The sequence below is a fragment of the Topomyia yanbarensis genome, chromosome 2 (genome assembly GCF_030247195.1).
Source record: "Topomyia yanbarensis strain Yona2022 chromosome 2, ASM3024719v1, whole genome shotgun sequence".
Taxonomy (NCBI): Eukaryota; Metazoa; Arthropoda; class Insecta; order Diptera; family Culicidae; genus Topomyia; species Topomyia yanbarensis.
Genome location: NC_080671.1, coordinates 449,936,687 through 449,958,627, shown reverse-complemented (window position 1 = coordinate 449,958,627; position 21,941 = coordinate 449,936,687). Strand labels below are relative to the sequence as shown.

General features: G+C 37.1%; 1 protein-coding gene across 1 annotated transcript; it reads left to right on the top strand.

Moving 5' to 3' along the window:
* Positions 1 to 16,947: 16,947 nt before the first annotated feature.
* LOC131681102 (thioredoxin-like protein 1) lies at positions 16,948 to 17,455 on the top strand. Its single transcript, XM_058961812.1, has 2 exons — positions 16,948 to 17,224; positions 17,283 to 17,455. Exons 1-2 carry the CDS (start codon positions 16,948 to 16,950, stop codon positions 17,453 to 17,455), a joined length of 450 nt encoding a protein of 149 aa, XP_058817795.1.
* Positions 17,456 to 21,941: the final 4,486 nt, after the last annotated feature.

The following is a 21,941-nucleotide window of genomic DNA, read 5'->3' as shown; positions in this document are numbered from 1 at the left end:
TGGCCCCTTAGAAGATCCGACTATAATAGCATTATTGACTTCCTATCCAATACCCACTGAAACGACATTCTCGACAATGATGATGTCAACGTTGCAGTCCAGACCTTCTCCAATGTTATGAGCTATGCTATCGATCGCTATGTACCCAAAAGAACCGCCCTTCAATCCAAGCACCCTGCGCGGCAAACCGCCGAACTGAGACGATTAAAGACGACTAAAAGAGCCGCTAGGCTACGTGCTGCGACAACACTACGTGCATGTTACCAAGTGTATAAAAATACATCGAAGCGTTGCCACGCCGATTACTTGCGAAACGTGCAACGTTAGTTGTAGTCCGAACCTAAAACATTCTGGAAGCATGCAAACGAGCAAAGAAAGGAATCCGGGTTGCCTTCAACGTTGAGCTATGGAGGGCGTACGAGCTCTATGAACTTATTATTATTATTACTATTATTCTCCTCTAAGCTTGCTCATATGACCCTATTCCACGCTTTTTTAAACTTTCTTCCTTCAACTCCTTGCTCTTCCTTGAGTACAATGGCTCTTAACATTGAAAAATATTTCACACCTTCCAGTCGCTTGCTAATTTAATATCGTTACAATATAAATAAGGAAAAAGATTGGCTCACTCTAAGTCGTTAATAAAAAAGAAAAAAAACAACTAAGGAATCATTGTTTGGATAAAAGAGAATGGCACAATTGCACCACTAGGTGGATTAAAACAGGTTTTTTTTATGTAAAATTTCTTATAACTTTGAGCCGAAAATAGGTTCATAGTTGATGTATACGAACAAATTATGCGGCCTAAATTAATCTACAAGATATCCAAAGGTTACTTTAGCGTAAAGTAAAAACTACAAGGGTTATATAAATAAAACCGTTTTTTTAGGGGGGGATGTAAGGGGTTCAGCGTAAAAAAAAACTCCTTTTTGTCGAATTTTTACGTGAAGCGAATTGATCAAAACTTTTGTACATTATGGTATATAATTTCAATAACATGCTGTAATTTTTCTACGCAAAAATATGGCAAACAACTCGGTGACGAAGCTTTAAACGTACTGGTGAACCTGGTTTAAAAGTTAAGCAAGTGTGAAGAAATCGGCACTTAAAGTATTTTTTTCAAAATCGAGATAATTTTATTGTCCATAAGGAATTCGCCATATTTTTGCAAAGAACTGTTCACCAATCTGAAATATCCTGTAAAATTATGTAAAAAGTTCACATGTTTTGAAGAAAAATCACGAAACATTTTCTGTCTGCATACGTCCCGAAATCCAATGCAAAAAATTAAAGGGTTGTGTACAAGACACGACCACGATGACATTAAAAATGCGACCATTTTTGTCATTCGTGATACATCCTGTAATGCCATCGACTTATTTAAGACTACATACAAAATGTAACAAATCGTATCCTCTACGGAATCTACTACACAATTGTTTTGATTATTTCCCAACAAATCGCTCAAAAATCTGTTTGTTCCGTACAGCACCGCGCAAATAATTGACGTTGGAAAACCAATCGGCAATTTCAGTTGCCAAACACATAAAAACGATCGAAGCATTTTTCCGTCAATGTCACTTTTCTGATTCAAATTTTTGTAGGTATTTTCTTGCTTCCGTCCAACTGGTCAGTTTATTTGTTTTATTGTACATTTTTTCGGATATTATAGAAAATTAGAAAAATAGATTTTGTGATCCTAATAAGGACCGTTTGTTGTGAATATTATTTCGCCGTTTCCTTGCCAATAATAATGCGTCTTCTGTACACGTCTAGTGATGGAGGCAATTTTGAGAGCGCCTTTGTTTGCTGCTGCTAACGGGGAGTATTCCTTCCAGAAACTAACGAAGCGGGTAGCCGGCGACAAGCGAACTGATTTCAACGATGATCAAATGCAAACTGAAAACATTTCCCAATAGACAATTCGTTTTACCTATCTTAGATGTGGTTCATCGTCAAAAAGGCGGCGCTAACAAGTAAACAACCAATTAAAGCACGGCTAATTAATGCTTTTACAAAATCATTTCCATCAAAATTTACGGTAATCGTATCCTCTACGGAATCTGCTACACAATTGTTATGATTATTTCCCAAACCAAGAATCTGTTTATTCCGTACAGTACAGCGGCAATTATTGGCCGTTTGTTTATGAGAATCGTCCGTACACTACTCGTCGACCATCAAGTATCGAATGATAAGGCAAAAAGGAAATTCAGCACATATATTTATAACTTTTCCTTGTTTGATTGACCTCTTAAATGCTCTGTATTGGCGGCTCTGCTCGGAATAGCCGCCTCGTGTTCGCACATTTCCCCCATTTTCGTGAAATTTCTTAATTTCAATTCAGCCGATTTTCAATAGAATACTTATATAGTGCATCAAACTTATTAGAAACTGTATTCAAGTCAGGTGTTTCTGAATCGATTGGTGTATAAATTATTGAAATCCATCAAGTAATTGCGAAGTTATAACCGTACAAACCTTACATAGTTTCGTTACATTGAAGATTTTCAAAATTTAGAATGACACCCAGCCCCAGATAGTGGAGTAAGACATTTTTAATGTCAAAAACTGAGATAACACAGGTTCAAGTCCAGGTTGAACGCAACAGACATTTTTGACGTTAGAGTCATTCGCCTCTTTTCGGGTTCGATAAGCCTATATTTTTTGGCAAAATCTCCATTTGTGCGGGGTAAGGAATTGCACCCAGATGAGTTGCGTACAAGGTAATCGATTCACCAACTACACTATGCCAGCCCCCTATAAAAAATAGGCATATTCGAGAAGCTGAAAGCAAGAATGCTTTAAAAATTCGCAGCGTGAAAAAATGATATACGTTTTATTAAGAGCAAAACCCGTTAAGTACCAGTCAGAGCAGAAATGGGATAACCAATCTTAGCGCAAAAATGGGTTAAAAGGTATACCACTTCTACCTGTGAGATAAAAATATTCCATTTTTATTCTAAAAATGGTTTCAGAAATTATGTATCACGAATTCACGAAAACCATCGTCAATAAGGGTGTCATCTGAAATGGTGTAGTCAGTAAGCATCGAAATTTGATGATGAACTCCATTTCGAAATCCAAAATGGCGCCTTCCGGTTATCAGAAAAAAGCGAAAACCAACACCAATATAGGTGTCATTTGAAAGAGGGTGGTCAGAAGACATCGGAAATGGATGATTAACCCCTTTTTAAATCTAACGTGACGACTTCTGGTTTCTAGAAAATAGAGAGAACTAAACACATTTTATTCTCTGCGCCTGTTATTAAATGAACATTTCCAGTTGATATAAGCTAAAAAAGTGAGATATTAAAAATCCAGATCATTCGGCGAGTTTTTCTTCGTACCATAATTTTAAGTAAAAGAAGGTAAACAAACATCCAACACACCTCCTCCTGTCGGCACACCACTGGACCTAATCCTAATTTTTTTTTAAAGAAAAACAGTTTACATCAGTGCATCTTAACTGAAATCACCGACCAAAAAGCCATTCAGTGTTCCACGAACTAAACTTCACTTCATGATGTCGGTTACCGAAGGCAAGCACGCATATTAAATTTATGACCTATCCGCAATTGAAAACTGTCAAACACAATCGCTTTTCAAAATAATTTGTTACAATTCGGTCCCATCCCCCCGGAAACCGTGGAATTGCCAACCAGTCGGTGCAGCATCTGGTAGAAATCATGCGGTGTAAAACGCACTCCACCGAAGGTTGATGGTTAAAGGTTAAAGGGTGCGGTACTCGAAGGGGGCCGCGGAAAACCAAACAAACATTCGGTGCAAATCGAAACGACACGCAACCGAATCGAACCCCTTTCCTACCGGACACGTCAGAGTGCGGAGTGCTGGGTGGCAGAGGTCACAGTTACTCGAAAGGCCAAACGGATCAACGAATCATTCTACGCACGATTGCGAAATTATTCGCCCCACAAAACTGTAGCTATTCGTGGCGGTGTGGTGGATTCGTTGGTTATGGCAGATGTGAAATTTGGGGGGAGAGAGGGAAAACCCCCTATGAATATGTTCGATTCGATTTCTGCTGCTGATGCTTCTGGCATGACTAGCGCGATGACTGCACCGAGCCCCAATGGACGGTAGTAGGCTAGTCTGTCGACCTGTTGAGGGTTGTGGAGGAGGCCGAAGAGTGATGAAATTGCGAGATGCATAAATATTTATTGCCAAATTGTTTTGAACAGCGAAGCGGCGCAGCAGTGGAGGTGCCCAGTAAAAATACATGAAGAGGCCTAAATATTGTGACATGTGGTCGGAAGGAGGTTCCGCTTCGGTGTCAATTCCAATTGTGTTTGAATTCGTTTGGCGATGAAATAATTGAGAGTTGTGGGAACGAACTTCTTTTTTTGCGATATTAAATTTATACAGTTCGTTTAACTGAACGATTATTTGGAAACATTTCACACCACTCAATTATTCCGTTGTATTGCCACTTGGTCTGGATTCTCTAAAATAATCTGTGAAAGTTATTTTTCTGCTCGAAACCAGATACTATTATTTAGAACCCTTATAAAATTGAGTAAATTTGGTTAACGTTTTGCCTTCCTTCTTTCAGTTATCAGGCTTATAAATTTACTGCGTTAAGAAAAATAACGCTATAAAATTGTTGCTTAATTGTATGTCGTCGGAAAACTTATTAATCCGTTGGCATCAATTTTCAAAGTATTTTAATATTCATTTTCACAGGGCATAAGTTCACTAACTATATCTTTACACCATGACAAACTTGAAACATGAATTGATCTATTGCCCCCAGGCGACAGTCCAATTATTACCCTATTCTAGGAAAACAGCACAATCGCTTGACACTCGTGATTGACCAAAAAAAAAGGTAACCGAAACAAAAAGGAACCCGTAGGAAGTAATTACTGCCAATTCACGGAAAACTTGTTTACCGAATCGAAATTCAAACAAGCGTCAAATAATGGTCCAAGGATTGTTCACGCAGCAGCAGAAGAGGGAAAAAAATCAAACCACCTTCATGAATAGAAAACGACCCATGACAGGATACAGAGACAAAAAAAAGCAGTCCTACACTCTGAAAGGGTTACACCCTGCCCGTCGTGACGCAACGCAACCAGCAGGCGAAGAAATGGGTGCATAATGAAATTTACAGCATCACATCCTAGTAGAACACCCCAACCCCAAAGCGTGGTGGGTGCTGAAGAGGAAAGCCTTTCGATGCCAATGAATGGCTTGTGACGCGCGCGTGGGAAGGGTCCAGGGAATGAATGAATGAATGAATGGAAGCAACAACAACAACAACAGAAAAAAACTTCCTCTTTGTCTCCACCTAACCTCGAGGTGACATTTTCTCGGAGTTGACTTTCAAGGATACCCGCGTATCGGACCGGCAATTGCTCAGGGTACGCGTTTCAATTAAAGGATATTTATTCAGTTGCATCGCTTTACTGGAGTTGGTTTTTTTTGTTCAACCCGAACTCTTTTGAGATCAACCAGTTATCGAAGGAACAGGTCCTCGGGGGACGAGGGAAGGAAGTGGAGAGCAATCTGTCTAATTTTCTTTGAATTTATTTCCGTTCCCTTGGACCGTTATTTGATTTTTTTTGTTTCGATTTCTGGTTCGTGAGGAGAGAGTGGGAATAAAAATACCCAATTGAAAGATGGTCGCTAAAGAAAAGGGTGACTTAATTAACGACTGTTTGTTGATTTAGGAACATTTCTTATTAAAATTCTTTCTGAGCTGTCTCCGTTAAGTGTAAGATGGATACCCAGTTGGCTACACAGGCCATGCATGAAACAAGTGGCACTTGAGCATGAAAAAGGTTGATTGAGTTAGTTTACTAAAAATCTGTGAATAATCCAAGCTACGCAGTGCCTTCGAAAAGGACAATAACCGTGCAGAAAAAGAATTACTTAATTAGTGTAACACATCATAACCATGACCATCGTGGCCGAACAATACGGGTATTCCAATCTCCCTCCTTGCATAAAGCCAGCGATTGCCGGCTCAGCCTTGAAGTCGACGATTTCTTCCCGGTTATCTGCTGAGCATAACTTTAGCTGATTTATCTTATGGCATTCGCACTACATGTTCAGCCCACTGTGGTCTGACATATTTTATCAGCCTTCCGATGATAGATAGTTATACATACAGCTCGCGGTTCATGCATCTGCTCCATTGGCTATTGTGCCGGCGAGTGTTGAACACAGAATTAAAAAAAAAACTTGTTTATCTTAAAACATCTCTAACTCAAAAAGTATACCTCGTATTTTAAATCTTTTAGTGCCATTGGAAAGGTGAGAAAATTTTCTATTGAATAATGTTCTCATATCTTTCAGATAATTAGTTTTAATTACCTTTTAGTTGTAAAGTATTTAAAAGTTACTGTTTTTGATGAGGTTTTTGTTAATTTTCTCAAAATAATGAATTATGGTTACAGCAATATCTATTATCCGAAAATTGGGTTTGATGACGATTCATAATTTGTTTTTCAACATAATCCTAATAATCCTAGTCCTAATCCTATAATCCTATCTCTTCTCGTTTCCTTGTAATTTGACTTCTAAACTTTTCCTGTAATTGACTTACAAGTCCTTAAAAGACTCTAATCTAAAAAATATGCTTTATACCGCTATTATCAGGGATTTATTGGAAAGCTGAGAAAATTTCCTATCGATGTATGTACCGATATCTTTTAGTTTAGTGTACTACATGACTTTTTCCTAGTAAAATAACTCAAAATTTGCGTTTTTTTGGTGATTTTTGTAATTATTCTTATTATTAATTCACTAAATTTAGCGTCACTATTGTTTATTTGGTGCCCCTAATATTTTCTACAACTTGTTATTTGACACTTTATCCCTATAGCTTTTCATTTCGCTACAATTTAATAGTTAACACAGCATGGCCTCATCACAAATGCAGTGGGTTCGAAGACGTTGTTTTTACATATGTAACGAGAAGATAAAAATGATTTTGCTTCGAAACTAAAAGAGATAATTGACTGGAGTCAAAGGACGAATTGTAGAGCTTGCTGAGATGCATTAATTCCATGATAATAATGGTGAAGTTTATTATTTACTATTTTAAGAAAATAACGAAAATGCTAATAATAACACTAACTTTAAACTAATTAACTTCTAAAAGAATACTAAATTCACTTAACTGAAAGGTATTCATACATTTTTCTCTGCAAAATTTTCCTGGCTTTTGAATAAAAATAAGAAAAGGTACAATAAGTGTCATACTTTTTCAATAAGAGCTAGATCAAACATACAACTTTTCAAGACTAACAATTTGAATTATTAAAATAGTGATGTTAACTATTAAGATTTTTGCGAAGTGAACGAAAAATCGATCAAAATTGTTAAATTTTAAATAAATTACTGTGAAAAGATTACTTAACCTTATTAACTGAAGCATTTGAGCACATTTTTCAGTGGAAAATTTTCTCAACTATCCAATGGATCTAAAAGATTTGAAATACAAAGTATATTTTTTGATTTAGAGCTATTTTAAGACAACTAAGTTCTTAACACAAAAAGTTCAATAACTTAGTAACGGTTGAGATTTCATGGTATGTGTATTTTTTTCTCTAAATATGACAGTCAATCATCCCTCGAGAGGTTCTTAACCATGAACCAAACACCCTGTGTATCCAAATATGGAAGGCGGCAAAAATATATGAATATTCAACTTTTCAATTTTGCCACAACGCTTGTTCTTTATACCTGAGTGTACTTAAAACTTTAATTGTGTTTTTCTCTAAACCACTTTTTGCGGTGGCCGAAAATATAACTCAAACAAATACTTCTTCATCGTTCTGAAATTTCTTCTTCTTCATCGTTTTCGAAATTGCTTTCTCTAGTGACGTACGTAGGATTTCATTTTTTATTGCACTTTTTTTAAATAAGCAATTTTGTATCGATTTTTATGAAATGTTCAGCGTTGCCATTTTGCGAAAAATCAAGATATCGTCGCTTTGTATCGTTCCAAAGAATCGAAAAAAGTTTTGTTTTAGGCTCTAGGTCAAAAATTACGGAAGATAGATTTTCGGCAGTGGACCTTTTCCAAAAGAACTAGCCTGTGGCAAAATGGTGTCCAGCCGCAATCTTATGTTGAAAACACTTGCCACTTTTAGTTTCAATCTTGTTTAGAGAAAATAATGCAATTTTCTGATCTTTGTCGATCCGCTACTTATACAAATCCTTAACGAGGTGACGTGCTAGACAAAATAAAAAAAATCGAGTTTTTTATACTTATGGCGATAGATAAAACGAAGAATATATCACAACTATGCACAACTATGTATATATATATATATATATATATATATATATATATATATATATATATATATATATATATATATATATATATATATATATATATATATATATATATATATATATATATATATATATATATATATATATATATATATATATATATATATATATATATATATATATATATATATATATATATATATATATATATAATTTTTTTACAACTCTAACAAACATTGTGACATTTGACACGGCTCAATGCGTTACCACAACTGAGCCGTGGATATTTTAAGTTTTTACAATAAATAAAAATAAAAAAAATACTAAGAATGTCCACATCCTGTTGACGCAGCTTACTGCTGCGTGTTGAGATCCTTTTCCTTGACGGTGAAGCCGCTTGGGGGTCATTCAGTCTGCCTTCTCTCGCGTTATCATTCCCGTCCATTTCGTTATCGGTACTGCTTTCTTGATGTTCACGATCAGATGTTCTTATTAGTTTCTTGTTCTTACGGGTCGCTGTTGTATCTCCGTCTTCATCGGTATTTGCTTCTTTATTGGCGATGCTAGTTGTTGGTTTGGGAGCGGTTGTCGTGGTCGTTGCACCTGCATTATTGGTTAATTGGATCGTTGTTTTTGATTTATCTGTGAGTGTCAGTGGCTGCTTGTTAGAGTTGTCTGTAGTAGATGAGTTATGACTAGTTGATTAGGCGCATGTTTTTTCCGTAATGGGCTGTATGGTAACAGAATTGGCATGTTGGAGTCTGCCCGGGATATATGATTAGTGTTGTTTGCTTATAGGTTACGCCTTCCTTCTCTGATTTGCATACGAGATTTATGTAAGAAGGTATCGGTTTAGTCACTCGCATGCTCACAATACGAACGCCGTTGAGAATGCCGGTGAAAAGATTTCTCCAAATGTCATTCATAATAGATTCCACTTCTCCGTATTGCTACATGATTTGTTTTATGTAATGTTCACTAGTGCGCGGTGCCAAATCATGGATACGCACGTCCACCATGTCGTTTTCTATGCGCACGGGGATCTTGTAACTGGTGTTATTAAATTCGACCTCGTGTTGCATGTTGTTCTTTTCAATGAAGTTTTCTGCCTGTGCTAAACTTCTAAACGTGATCAAAACAAAGTTTTTAACGTGATGTAGCTGAATGTACGTAACTTCAGCGAGATTATGCTCCATGTTAACTTTAACTACTTGTTCCTCTTCCTGAACTGTGGGTTTAACACGAGTTTTATTAAAGTCGATCGAAGTCGTGTTATCCCGTAACAGGGGCACTTTTGTTTCATTTGGCAGACTCATTTCACTCCGCCACCGAGGGCAACTAGGGTGATGAGCCCATTTGCCCCATGTTTCTATTATCACCCTACCCATTTGAAGCCGTTGGTTAGAGCAGTGTCTGCTATCTTTGTTCAACGCATTGAGTCAAATGGTAGCGCAACAATAGGGACACTCGATTCGAGTTTTCGTTGGGCTCAAACACGAGAATTTCACTGTTTTTTTTTGTTTTATTATATTGGTTCTTAACAACGAAGCAAAGCTGTTGATGTCAATTTTTACGTATTCCATTGATTGCAGGGCGAGAAATTAACGAATTAGTGAGGCACCTTGCGTAGTATGGCGAAAATAGGCACTTCACCCTATATAATATTGTTTTTGTACTGATATAGCATAAAAGGCTGGTGTGCTTCACTGGTGCCTACAGCCTGCTATAGTGTAGCAATTTTTTGCTTCTGCTTTGTGCGAGGTCAGAAAATATACTGAACAAACAATTTAGCCATTTCTGTGGTACGTTAGCATCAAAAATTCATGTCAAAAAGATCGCGAAAAAAACGGGTACAGAAAAACAAACAGAAGGTATACTTATGTAAATTGGAAATTTTGTTGTTTCATTGATTTCAACCATAACTACCAGCTGCACTTTTCCAGTAAGGAAATATTCCTTTACTCTGCCATATTGTGAAATTTTCCAAGGAAAATTTTTATTTTAACTTCCCAAATGTGTGTACGAGTTTACATGAATTTTCAAAATGTTAGGACGTTTCTTTCCCTTTCAAAAAATCACGAAAACAAGCCTCTTTTTTGTCTCCCATAGCAGTCCACCCCCTTCATTGTACTTATTAATTTGGGACACTTTTAGTATAAACTACCCAAACAAATAAACGAATGGGTGAAAGCTCGCCAAATTTTGAAAGAAACCGTGAAATTATTCTTTCTACAAACTACCAAAAATGGTGAAGTTGGTGTAGTTCGATGCAATAGTAAAACGATATCGTCAAAAATAATCCTCAAGTAGACAGTATTGGAAGAAGTTTCTTGTGGGCGATTTTATAATGTCTTTGTTTCCACTTACTTGAAATCATTTATTTCGATTCTCGTTTTCCGAGGTACATTTTAGATCGATCAAACGTTCATAAGTTAGAAAATAAGCAGTCAGAAGGTACTAGCAAATGAAAGATTGCACATTGATAAGTGATCAAGACACAGACAACTTGAAATTGTTTGGTGCTTAATCCAAGCGGTGGTAGGTAGAAAATGAAGTACAAAATATATCCTGATATCATCCTTTTCCGTTTCATCGAAATAAAATTCGGCTGGTAAATTAAAACGGATCATTACTACATTGATCGATAAATAACATGCCTCAACTTTTAAAGCATACAAGACAGACACTTCATGTCTTCAGCAAAGTTGTTCGCGAAAGAAAGAGCAATAAATTTACTGAAGACATCAACTCAATATAATTGCTTAAAACAAAAATTAATGAAAATATCTCACTTATAGGGGGAATAATGAGTGATAATATAGTGTCAAAAGAAAGAGCATATTAAATGCAATAACTTCTCTGAAGATGCTATTGACCTCAACTTATCCGTTTTGGCGGCAATAGTCAATTTCTTGTTTTTGGTCTTATTTCTAGATATTGGGATACGGCAAGAGTCCGTCACCCGTATTTAATGTTGAATATCTCCTTCGGTAATAGTCCGATTTAAACAAACTTTAGTTCGTTCGAAAGGTATTCGTATAAGCTGTCTAGAGATGTATAAAGTGTTTATCTATGTTGTCAATTTTGACAGTAATTAAAAAAACTGCGAAAAGTGCCTTTTTTGGACATTCAAATACTCATATCTTAGGAATTATACATCAGAATCAAAAACAAATTAATAGCGTTCTGTCTAGCTGTGAGGCCTTTCATTTGCAATTGGTTTGAATAAGATCGGTTAAGCCATTGCTGAGAAACAGGAATGAGAGTTTGTCCGTTACATACACATACAGACACACACAGAGATTGTCCCAAATCGTCGAGCTGAGTCGATTGGTATATAAGACTCGGCCCTCCGGGCCTCGGAAAAATTCTTGAATGTTGAATGTTATGCAGGGTTCGAGAAATAACAGAAAACGGCAACATTTACAAATATTTACAGAGCTTTTTCGTTAGTAGTTAGTTTTTGACCCTGTCACTAACCCGATATATGCTAATCGTTATCCTTTTCCCAAGGTTACAACCGAAAAGAGTGACATAACCAACATTGAACCCCAGTGATGTGGGTGGGCAACGGTAGTTTTCAGTCTCAGTTTTAAAAAATATTTCAATTGGAGCGCACGTGAAAAAATACCGCATATTAATTAGCTTTCGTGCCGTTTGTAAGCTTCGAATCCACCAAGATAAAGTTTGGTATTTTTTCCAAAAAAACAACTACTGAATTCAAACAGCTTCCTGTCGCGTTTTCGAAAAAAAACATGCTTTCATTCGGATCCAATGAAATATTCAAGTGAAAGTGCGAGTTCAAACAGTAGCTACGTTGAACGCTGCATCCAAGTCAAAGTTTGACTTATCGCCATGCACGGAAAAGGGCAGCAGAACGGAGTTTAATACTCCCGTGGGACAGTTTCAAATCCAAAATTTGGTTGAATAGCATTTTCTCCCCATCTAAAAGCTTGCTGGTTGCATGCTGGCAGATCTTGTCATGATCGGAGTTGTAAAATTCTTTCAGCTTTCTCTGTGGTGAAACAATCCAGGATGAATTACGAGGTGAAGGTGAAAGTGAAAGTGGGTACAAAATGGTGGTGCGTGCCGAATTTTCCGATTCCGAAGAGGGAAAAAAAACAACACACTGACACGCGTTGCTGACACCGTTCAGTCAGAGCCAAAATTTACTAATGCATAGTTGATGCGCTGCGAAATAAAACAAAGCTATAAATAACAGGCAGGGTTTACGATTTTTTTATATCTATCATTCCGCGACGAAGTGCATTTCTCGGTTCAGTCTTTCAAGAATCTTGTCTCGCTGGTTGGTGGTTGGTAAAATTGAACTGATTCGTAAAACCCTTGCGATGGAGATAAACTACGGAACGGGAGTAGGTTAATAGTTAGTTATTCATTTGTAGTATTCGAAAGCGCGGCTGAAAAAGCATTTCGAGAAAGAAATAGTTGATTTCATTTGCAAGTTTGAAGTTAAACCATCGATTTGCATAAGAGAGAGAAATTTGCTATACTATATCACTCTCTAAAGAGAAATTGAATAATCACACTACCTGTACCTTAGAAAGTCGCGGATTGCGTTTCGACTTCGTCTCATCAGTATCTGGAATCGACTTGTTGTAGACATTGATAACTCAGCTTGCGAACGATCTAGTAGGCTGCATACACGAGGTAAATCAACACTGCTCGATTATGTATTGAGCTATTTGTTATCTGCAGCCCACTCGATTCCTTTACTGATATATTACACCATACAGGATGGGTAACCAAATCGAAACATATGTTTCCAAGATGTTCCGTCTTCGTTCTATTTTTTGTCCGCCTTTCGATAAATCACCCCATTTGGCAAACAACACTGCATTCTCCTTAAAAAAAAGCTGCTGAGTTTTCCCTCCTCCCGAAAACCAAAAATTTGAACGTGAGAGAATTGACCGAAAGTGGCGAACTTTAGTCGACAAGACCACAAAAAGAAACACTCCATTTCCCGCTCTATCGACAGGGTGTCCTGATAAAAATATTGTTTCATAAAAAAATCAATTCGAAATTAATTTTTAACGAAAATTAATATCGTATCGTTTCTTATGCGGAATTTCAACTTGTCTTCGGTTAGCGGACAATATTTAAATATTTAAATTTAAATTACACAAATTCGCCGGAGAGACACCCTACCTTGTTGGTCTACAGCATCTTCCTCCCGAACTGCCAACTCTTGAACCAAAGGCAAACAGACCGGTCTCTTGAGGGAAATTTATGGCTTAATTTTTGGGGACGCTCGCTCAAGTAGCCTTTGCTGCCCTGGCACACTCACACCCTGCACACTCGTGTGCATAGTGGACCAAACACTTGACTGCCCTCTCGATTAAGTTTTATTGTTTTCGAAAACTTTGGCAACAACGGTCATCACTTTCCCCCGACTCTACAAACGTACTCGTGCTCGTAGAGGTGGCAGCAGCGGTAGAGTAAACTGACCATCGAGTTCTTGAAACGATGCGAAAGTGTGAATTTTTTTCGTGTGTGTGTGTGTGGGTTGGGGGTCGATGGGAGGTGGAGGGAAAGATTTACTGTTTGTGGAAAAGTTGCGACTTTTAACATATTTAGTTCTCGAGATAATGGGCGACATAAGTGGAAGTCTATGAGGTGGTTGGTTGGAGAGAATTTCTTGGTGTTTTTTACGTTTTCGACAACTGGAAGGGGTTCCTTAGTGGAATGAATTTTTGAAGTGGTCGGTAAATGGACTCCGGTATTTCCATACTAAATATACTATCTTTTAGAAAGTCTCACTAAATTTGTGTACACCGAAAATATAGTGTGACATTAATACTTTTCCTAGGCCTTCTTCGAATTATATAACAATTATTAAAATAATTGAAGGGACGAAGATTCGGTGTTGATCGCTGCACTGTTATCGGAGCCATTAGAGTGACAAGAAAAAAATGAACCCCAGCGGGTCACCGCTGAGCAGGGTTGCCACTATTTTTCAAAGAATATCTGGCAGATCAACTAAAAATGTCTTGCAAAATCTGTCACTTAAAAGCGACCTCAAAGTCATCAATATTTATCAATCGATTTTTGATAAATTTTGGAAAATATGCTTAAAATTTCCAAAATGTGTGTACAAACACTTCTTTAATTTAAAAATTTGGCAGAGTGAGAGGTTTGTCTTTTTGTCTGGAAGCTGCAAAAAACTCTTGCTGTGCCAGATAAATCTGGCATAATGGCATCCCTGCCGCTGAGTCGTTTCCGAGTCCCACCAGGAGTGTTTGCTTTCAATTTGAACCTCGGACAAGTCAGGCTATCGGTCCAATGTACCTGAAGTTTGTGTTACATTTTTCGGAAATTTACGCGGCGAAAATGCACTAGCTCGCATTTTCACCGCATACATGACACTAACACTACCTTATTAATCCCGTCATGCCCATATTATTTATAAACAACAACGTTTTAAAATAGTTACAACTTTTAGTTTATGCAGTATTCTGTCACAAACCAAAGTAAGTCTAATAACTGGGAAAGCAGTGTTGCCAGACACATTTTCAGCTAACGGTGAAAAATGAAATTTTGATATATCTTCGTTGTCTTGCAATAGTATCGAAAACTGTTAAAAGCTATTAATTTAAATTGTCTTCGGCTATATTTTTCATGCACTTGGACTATAGTGAAAATTCTAGGAGAACTGTATTGAGCATCGGTAGGTAAAATTTGAGTAGCTTCTAGTACTGCGAGAGAAACTCATACCTTGATCAAATCAGGTTTTTCTTGTTTCTCTTTTTACTTTTATATATACTAGAAAAGGTGGAGTGTGAAAGGGTTAACGAGGAGCGATAGAAATTAGGTGACTTGTACAAAGTTGTAAAACAGCCAATTTTCAGTAAGTCTGAACTTTTTCTTCATTCAATGAAAAGGGGGATAATGGCTTCCTCGACAGTTTAGTACTAAGCACGGAACCTATTTCCGCTAAAACTCGTTTACAGATCCAGCACATAGCTCTATTCGTAATAGAAAATTTGCACTGCATGAGCCAACAGCGTGTAGCTATGGGGTAAGATATTGTATTGCACAAGCATGAGGTTGGTTGAGCACTAACGAATCTTATGGGAACTTTTTGCACACAATTTAAGAGCGAAAAAACAGATGCATTTACGTTACGCTCCCGACGATTCGTTTTAAGTACATATAGGAATATTGGAACCCAGCGTTCCTAAAAAATTTAGGAATGTAGCTAGCAATAATATCAGGATTAGAGATATTGGAAAAATATAATTTCAAGAAATCAGAAACCTAGAACAGACACCATAGCATTCAAAATTAAGCCAAATTGAATTGCAGAACTTAGCATTTAGTTTTCAGATGTCATTTTGCAATTTATAGATATGTATGAATTTAAGAACCCAGTTTATGTGCATGTAGAAGTTTGCTAGTCAAATTAAAACTACGTGATTTACCTTTCGACTGGCATAACCGTTTTTGTTCCCAAAATACAACGATTCCTAAAGTGTTAAACTTTGACTAATTCAACCTGGCGGATCTAAAAGTTTTATATATTCTTCATACTCACGTATCATCGAATCAATAGATTCCACATTCCAAGTTCACTGATAATATAACTTCGTAAATATAATGAAATCGATCATGCAATGCACGAATCCATTCGTTGTTTTCTGCAACGAAGTACTTTCGTGCATTGTAACTAGTAGGTTTCGTTTATTTCATGAACGAGAATGGCCGCTTGGTGAACGAAGGCTTTCGTATATTTTACACGTTTAATGCACGAATGTTATCGTTGATAGCGACATTATTTTTCGTGAATGAAACGAAATGTTTCATTTATTTCAATAAATGTTTGCGTGTATTACGAACGACTTCGTTGGTCGCACGAATTCATTTCGTTTATTTTAGAAAAGTTTTCGTAATTGTTAGCCTCTTATTGTTTTCAGTCGATCTTTTGGGATCGATGTTTGACAACTTCGATTTTTTTTGAATTTAAAAAAATCGATGTGGTCAAATCGATTTTACTGTGGTGTGAAGAAATAGCCGCTTGATGAACGAAAGTTTTCGTAAATTTTACTTATTTAGTGTACATTGCACGAATGTTGTCGTTGAAAACGACATTATTTTTCGTGAATGAAACGAAATGTTTTGCTTATTTTAATAAACATTTGTGTATATTACGAACGATCTCGTTGGTCGCACGAATTCATTTCGTTCATCTAAGAGAAGTTTTCGTAATCATCTTTCATCGTTCATCTCTCGTCATTCTCGATTAGTTAAATTTTGTGAGGAGTAAAGTGCATAACGTTAAAAGTTAATTAAGTAGTTAATTTCTCCGGGTAAAGTAGTGGCCCTGTAACTAGAATCTTCATCTAACCGATAGCAGCGCAAGAAACCATACAGCATGGCTGTTAAAGCAATCACCGATGAAGCTCACTTCCAAACAGAACTAGCCGCAGCAGGAGGAAAATTGATCGTTGTGGATTTTACCGCAGATTGGTGTGGACCGTGCCGAAACATATCGCATTTGTTCGATCAGCTTCCGGCGAAATATCCAAAGGCTGTGTTTCTCAAGGTGGACATCGACATATGTACCGAAACGGCGCCGTCCCAGGGCATGTCGACCATGCCAATGTTTTTTTTTCTACCGAGCCAGAACAAAGATTGACAAGATGCAGGGTGCAGACATCAATGGACTTGAAGCCAAAATACATCGTCGCCAGCTTGTATGAATCTGGAGAAGATTACGGTCATGGAATGTTGGACTTGAACACCTTCATCCAGAAGAACCAGTGCGAATATTTGAACGAATCGAACGACCACCCGATGGTGAATGCGCTCCGTTCCAGCGGTGGTCATCTGCTGTCCGATTGTGACGAACAGTTGATCATTTCGATTACCTTCAATCAGCTGGTCAAAATCAGTGCCATCAAGTTCAAAGCACCGCCCTCTCACGGACCGAAAAAAGGTGAGAATCTTTATCAATCAACCAAGCACCAACGATTTAGATATTGCCGAATCGCAAGTTCCGGTGCAAGATTTGGTACTGGGACAGAAGGATCTTGTGTCGGAATCGCCGATTCCGTTGCACTTCGTTAAATTTCTGAACGTGCAGAATATGCAGCTGTTCGTGAAGGATAACCATTCTGGTGACGAGCGATCATTTGGCCTTTATCGGGTCACCGATTGCAACGACTAAGATGGATGACTTCCAGCGGGTGGCTGGGAAGAAGGGTGAAAGCCACTAGATTGTTTGAGCCGCCGGGAGAAGGATGGTTAGAAGGCGGTGGATAGGTGCGGTGACGAATATGTTTGATCGTATACTTAAAAGGTTAAAGATAGTGATGCGCGTGAACTTGTTCTTTTTATAAATTGTTCAATAAAATAATGAGCAGGAAAAAATGACATATTATTTTGATATTGCTCCGGCAGAGAAAAACTCAATCTTATTCATACAAAACCAACGAGCAGTTCGCGATGGCTCAGCTGAATCCGTGGAAACGAAAGAGGTTCAGGAAATCTTCCTGAAACCGGCGGGCTCGGATACGGCTACTGAATAATCAGACTGAGACCGTTATGATGAATTGTTGACGTATAGCAAAAATGACTCCATATTCTACCTCTATTGAAGCTCTTTTGACGTTGACGGTTTGACGAATAGTGCTCGTAAATATTACAAAGATGTTCGTATATAGCAGCGAAAAATTTGTTTGCCAAATGAAGCTGTTTCGTAATAAGCCAACGAAAGTCATTTCGTGGTATTCACGAAAGATTCGTAATGAAAAATAAAAATGTTTCAATAGAACTACGAACGATTCATCATATGTACGAAAAAATTCGCATATTTTATGAAAATTGTCTGTACGAAACAAATTCCTAGCGATTTACGAATATATTCTATCAGTGTACCGATGAACATAAGAATCCAGAAAAACAAGATTCTAATATTTCCGTATTACAGCAATTCAGGAATCCTTTAATTCATGAAAACAAGAATCTAGCACAAATATCGACAAATCCAGAAATTCACGATTTTTTAGAGATATGCGAATCCAGGCCTAGACATTTGTTATCCAAGAATCCAGAAATCTAGACATAAAGACACTTCTGGAATCGAGAATACCATGATTCCAGGAATTAAGGAATCGCATACTTGAGGAATTCACGTCTTAGAATAGAGATATCAAGAAATTGCAGAAAACAAAACAAAAACTAGGAATCTGTAAAATTCAGAAATTAAGCAACTCCGAAATTTTCGTAATAGGGAACCCAATTTTTAGTAGTTAGTGATATTCCAGAATTAAGGAAGCGATGAGTTCAGTATTTTAGGATTGTTAGGATGCTGAACTCAAGAAAGCTGGAATCTAGCAATTAAGAAAATTGCTAAACTAGAAAAAAGGGAAGTCAGCATTCATAGAATTCAAAAATGAAAGAATTAGCAAAATTAGTTTTTCAGATTTCCGTTTACAATGTATATAAGAATCCATGAACGCGAGTGTCTTGTAGGTGATGATTTCGTGGCTTAATTAAAATGTCGTGTTTTAACTATCGATTTTTCTATTATTGTATTTAAAATAAAATGATCTAAATTTCCAGTTTCGACTTGAACAAACATGGCGAATCTGTTTCAATTTTCTTCACGTTCACTTGCATAATACCCTACGCATAAATTTAAAATTGTGAAAAAGCACATATACAACACACGGAATAAAAAAAACTGTTAATCCAGCAATCCACGATTTAAGATTTCAGAATGCTGGGAATATATGAATTCAATATACTAGTAATTCAGATATACAAGAAACAAGTAATAAAAATTAGAGAATATATGAATCGTGTAGTCAATGATTCCAAGAAATCAGGAATCATGAACTCCAGAAAACACTAGAAACAATACAAAAATTCGGGAATCCCAACAATCTATGGGTCTAGAAATCTAGCAGGCCAAGAATACAGAAAAGAGGAATCTAGGAATATATGAATTCGCGAATCCAAGGATCTTGAATTCTAATAATCAAGAATTCCAGGAACCCTAATAGTCAGGAATGCAAAAATGCAGGAATCTAAGATAAAATCTATAAATTAAGACATACAATTAGTTCAGAAAGATCCAAGAAATCAGGAATCCAGAAATCGATTCTTATAACAATCCAAAGAATACATAGAAATCCACAATCCACAGGAATTATACAGAAAATAAGGAACATATAGTTTACAACTAACAGTGTGCAAGTAGCAGTACAAAGCTGGCACTCGTTTTAATATTTTTCCATTTCCTACGACGCTACAAATTACTTCCAATAGTTCAGAACACAACCCACCAAATCAGTCTTCCTATCCGGAGGGAATCGTAATCTTCGCAACACGAGCAACGACCCCTCCCTGGTTTCGGTGTGATTCCAAAGCAGCACAACCACAGGTTGAAGCAACAAGCAATTAATAGTTCACCCACTTGATTAGGATTACGGACGAGGTTCGATAAAATTGCTGAAACGATTAACCCACCCCCTTCTTTACCCGTCCGTACACCGCCGTTATCGACTATCCACACACTCTCTCTCTCCTTCAATCCTCTCCGGCAGCAGACTAATTCCCGATACGGATGGAAAACGATTTACTTTTATGGTGCTTCCATTTCCATCCCCTGGCCACTACACTGATCCACCACCGTCCGCCCACACTCCGTCCTACGGATCGAAACATTAGGACTGTACGGAATGCTTTTTTTTACTGTTAATTGGTTGTTCCTTTAATGATGATTTTGGGATGAAACAATTGCAACTACAGCCGGTCACTTGCCGGTTACACATACCTAGTTTTTGCACTTTTGTTTATTTGCGACCAAACTACAACTACACTATAACTATATGGGACGGAATCAATTTCCGTTGATTGGGCCGGTTTATCGGTTCCAATTAAAAGCAGACGATTGGAATAGTATCCGAAGATGTAGTTTCAGTTTGGGAATTGGCCAGGATCGGCCGACTGACTGTTAATTAGGATGGCCGATTTCTGCTGAGTCCTTTTGCGTTCGCTTCGGTTAAATGAAGCGTGTCGAAGTAGGCTATGGAATTAAACAGGACAGGTTGTTTGGCGTTACTTTGTGTTTTCAATAATTCTGTGCTCCATTTGAAGTATCGTTTAATCGTTCAGTGAAAAGGAAGTGTTCAGCTGGTTTTTAAAGAAAATAAATTCATCAATCATTGTCGAATTTCAACATTGTACCCTGTAAGAAATCACCATTTGTTCAATCAAGATAACACAAAATTTAATTTCTTCCGAACGATCAAGTTGAGTGATTTCACAGCCGAAATCAATAAAACTAAAACTGTCATTCGCTAGTTTTATGGTGTAGCTGTTAAGATTGGAGATTTATGTTTTCCCCGTTTCAATTAATTGATTCCATAGTGAGACTATTCCAATAAGATTGCTATCCGAAAACGACATCTGACCGTATTAAATAATGAAGCAGGGAGATCCATTCATTCGATAGGCCTGCGATCGCCTGCTGGTATGTTCCGTGTAATGTGTGATACCGACAAATCTAGTTAGATTCGAAATACACAGTGCGTGACGTTTGCTTGTGTTGAAGTGCTAATCCAAGTGCGCAACCGTTGTTGAATGAAAGTTGGCTTGTATGCAAGTTGCCTTTGAATGGAAGCCAATCTTTTTCAACAGTGACGCCGTGTGGCATGCGGTGGCGTTGTCGAGATCCGACTTATGACGGATGTTTTGTGAAGTGAATGAAATAGTGGAAAACGTCTGCCAATTTGGTCAATTTTGTAAATGTCAATGCTGTCAATCTATCAATTGGTTCAAGGGCCAATTTATGAAATTTTCAGTTACAGCAGATTTTCGTTTTTGGCAACAATTTTTTTTCAGTTGCCAAAACTGGAACCGTGCCAAAAAGGAACCTTATTTTAAAAGCTTTTATTTTCAATTTGTGAAATCAAAAATGTTACAAGAATTTTTAATTATATAAGAAAATGTGAAATGGAATGAAATCATAGAAAAAATCAGCAAATTTTATTTTATTCGCTATGCCCGCTCCCTTAATAAATAGTAAATATGACTCTCATTTTTAGAAATAAATTCAAAAGTGATATCAATTATTACTACAGAATGTATATTGAGCATTTTTTTTTAAATATTTACTATGTACAACAACAATGTTGTCAAAAACGGAACTTTTTTATTTGCAAAAATGGAGCATGCCAAAAACGGAATCTTACTGTATTTAAATCGTCGAGTTACCACATTTATCTCTTAACCTTTACAGTACCAAGCTAAAATTTTCCTGAAAATTTTGTTTAAATTTTGCTCTCATTTCGTCAATTTTTGACCGAATTGGATGGAACCGGCTTTAAAAGATCTGGAATTTAGTCCAGTTTCTATATACCGAGTAGTGTTCAAATCCGTGGACCGGTTCCGGAACTAATCCGAATTCTCTTGGGGTATATCCGGCATCCCAGTGGGGTGACTGACGAGTTTTGAAGAAACATCCCATAAATTTAAGTAATTGTATTTTGAAATGTGCTACATATGACTATTTCCCATTGATCCTTCACAATAGACATGAATTGGACCAATCTTGGCCACCGGAGAACTGTTCCGGGAGAACCTAAGAAAATGTATATATTTTTCTATCATTCCAGCGATTTGGGTTCATAGCTTTATACGAAATG

Bases quoted from the DNA above. Each gene is read 5' to 3' on its own strand.
- LOC131681102 (XM_058961812.1), top strand. From the start codon at position 16,948: ATGGACTTGAAGCCAAAATACATCGTCGCCAGCTTGTATGAATCTGGA. The intron at 17,225-17,282 runs GTGAGAATCTTT...CCGAATCGCAAG, and splicing joins CTCTCACGGACCGAAAAAAG to TTCCGGTGCAAGATTTGGTA.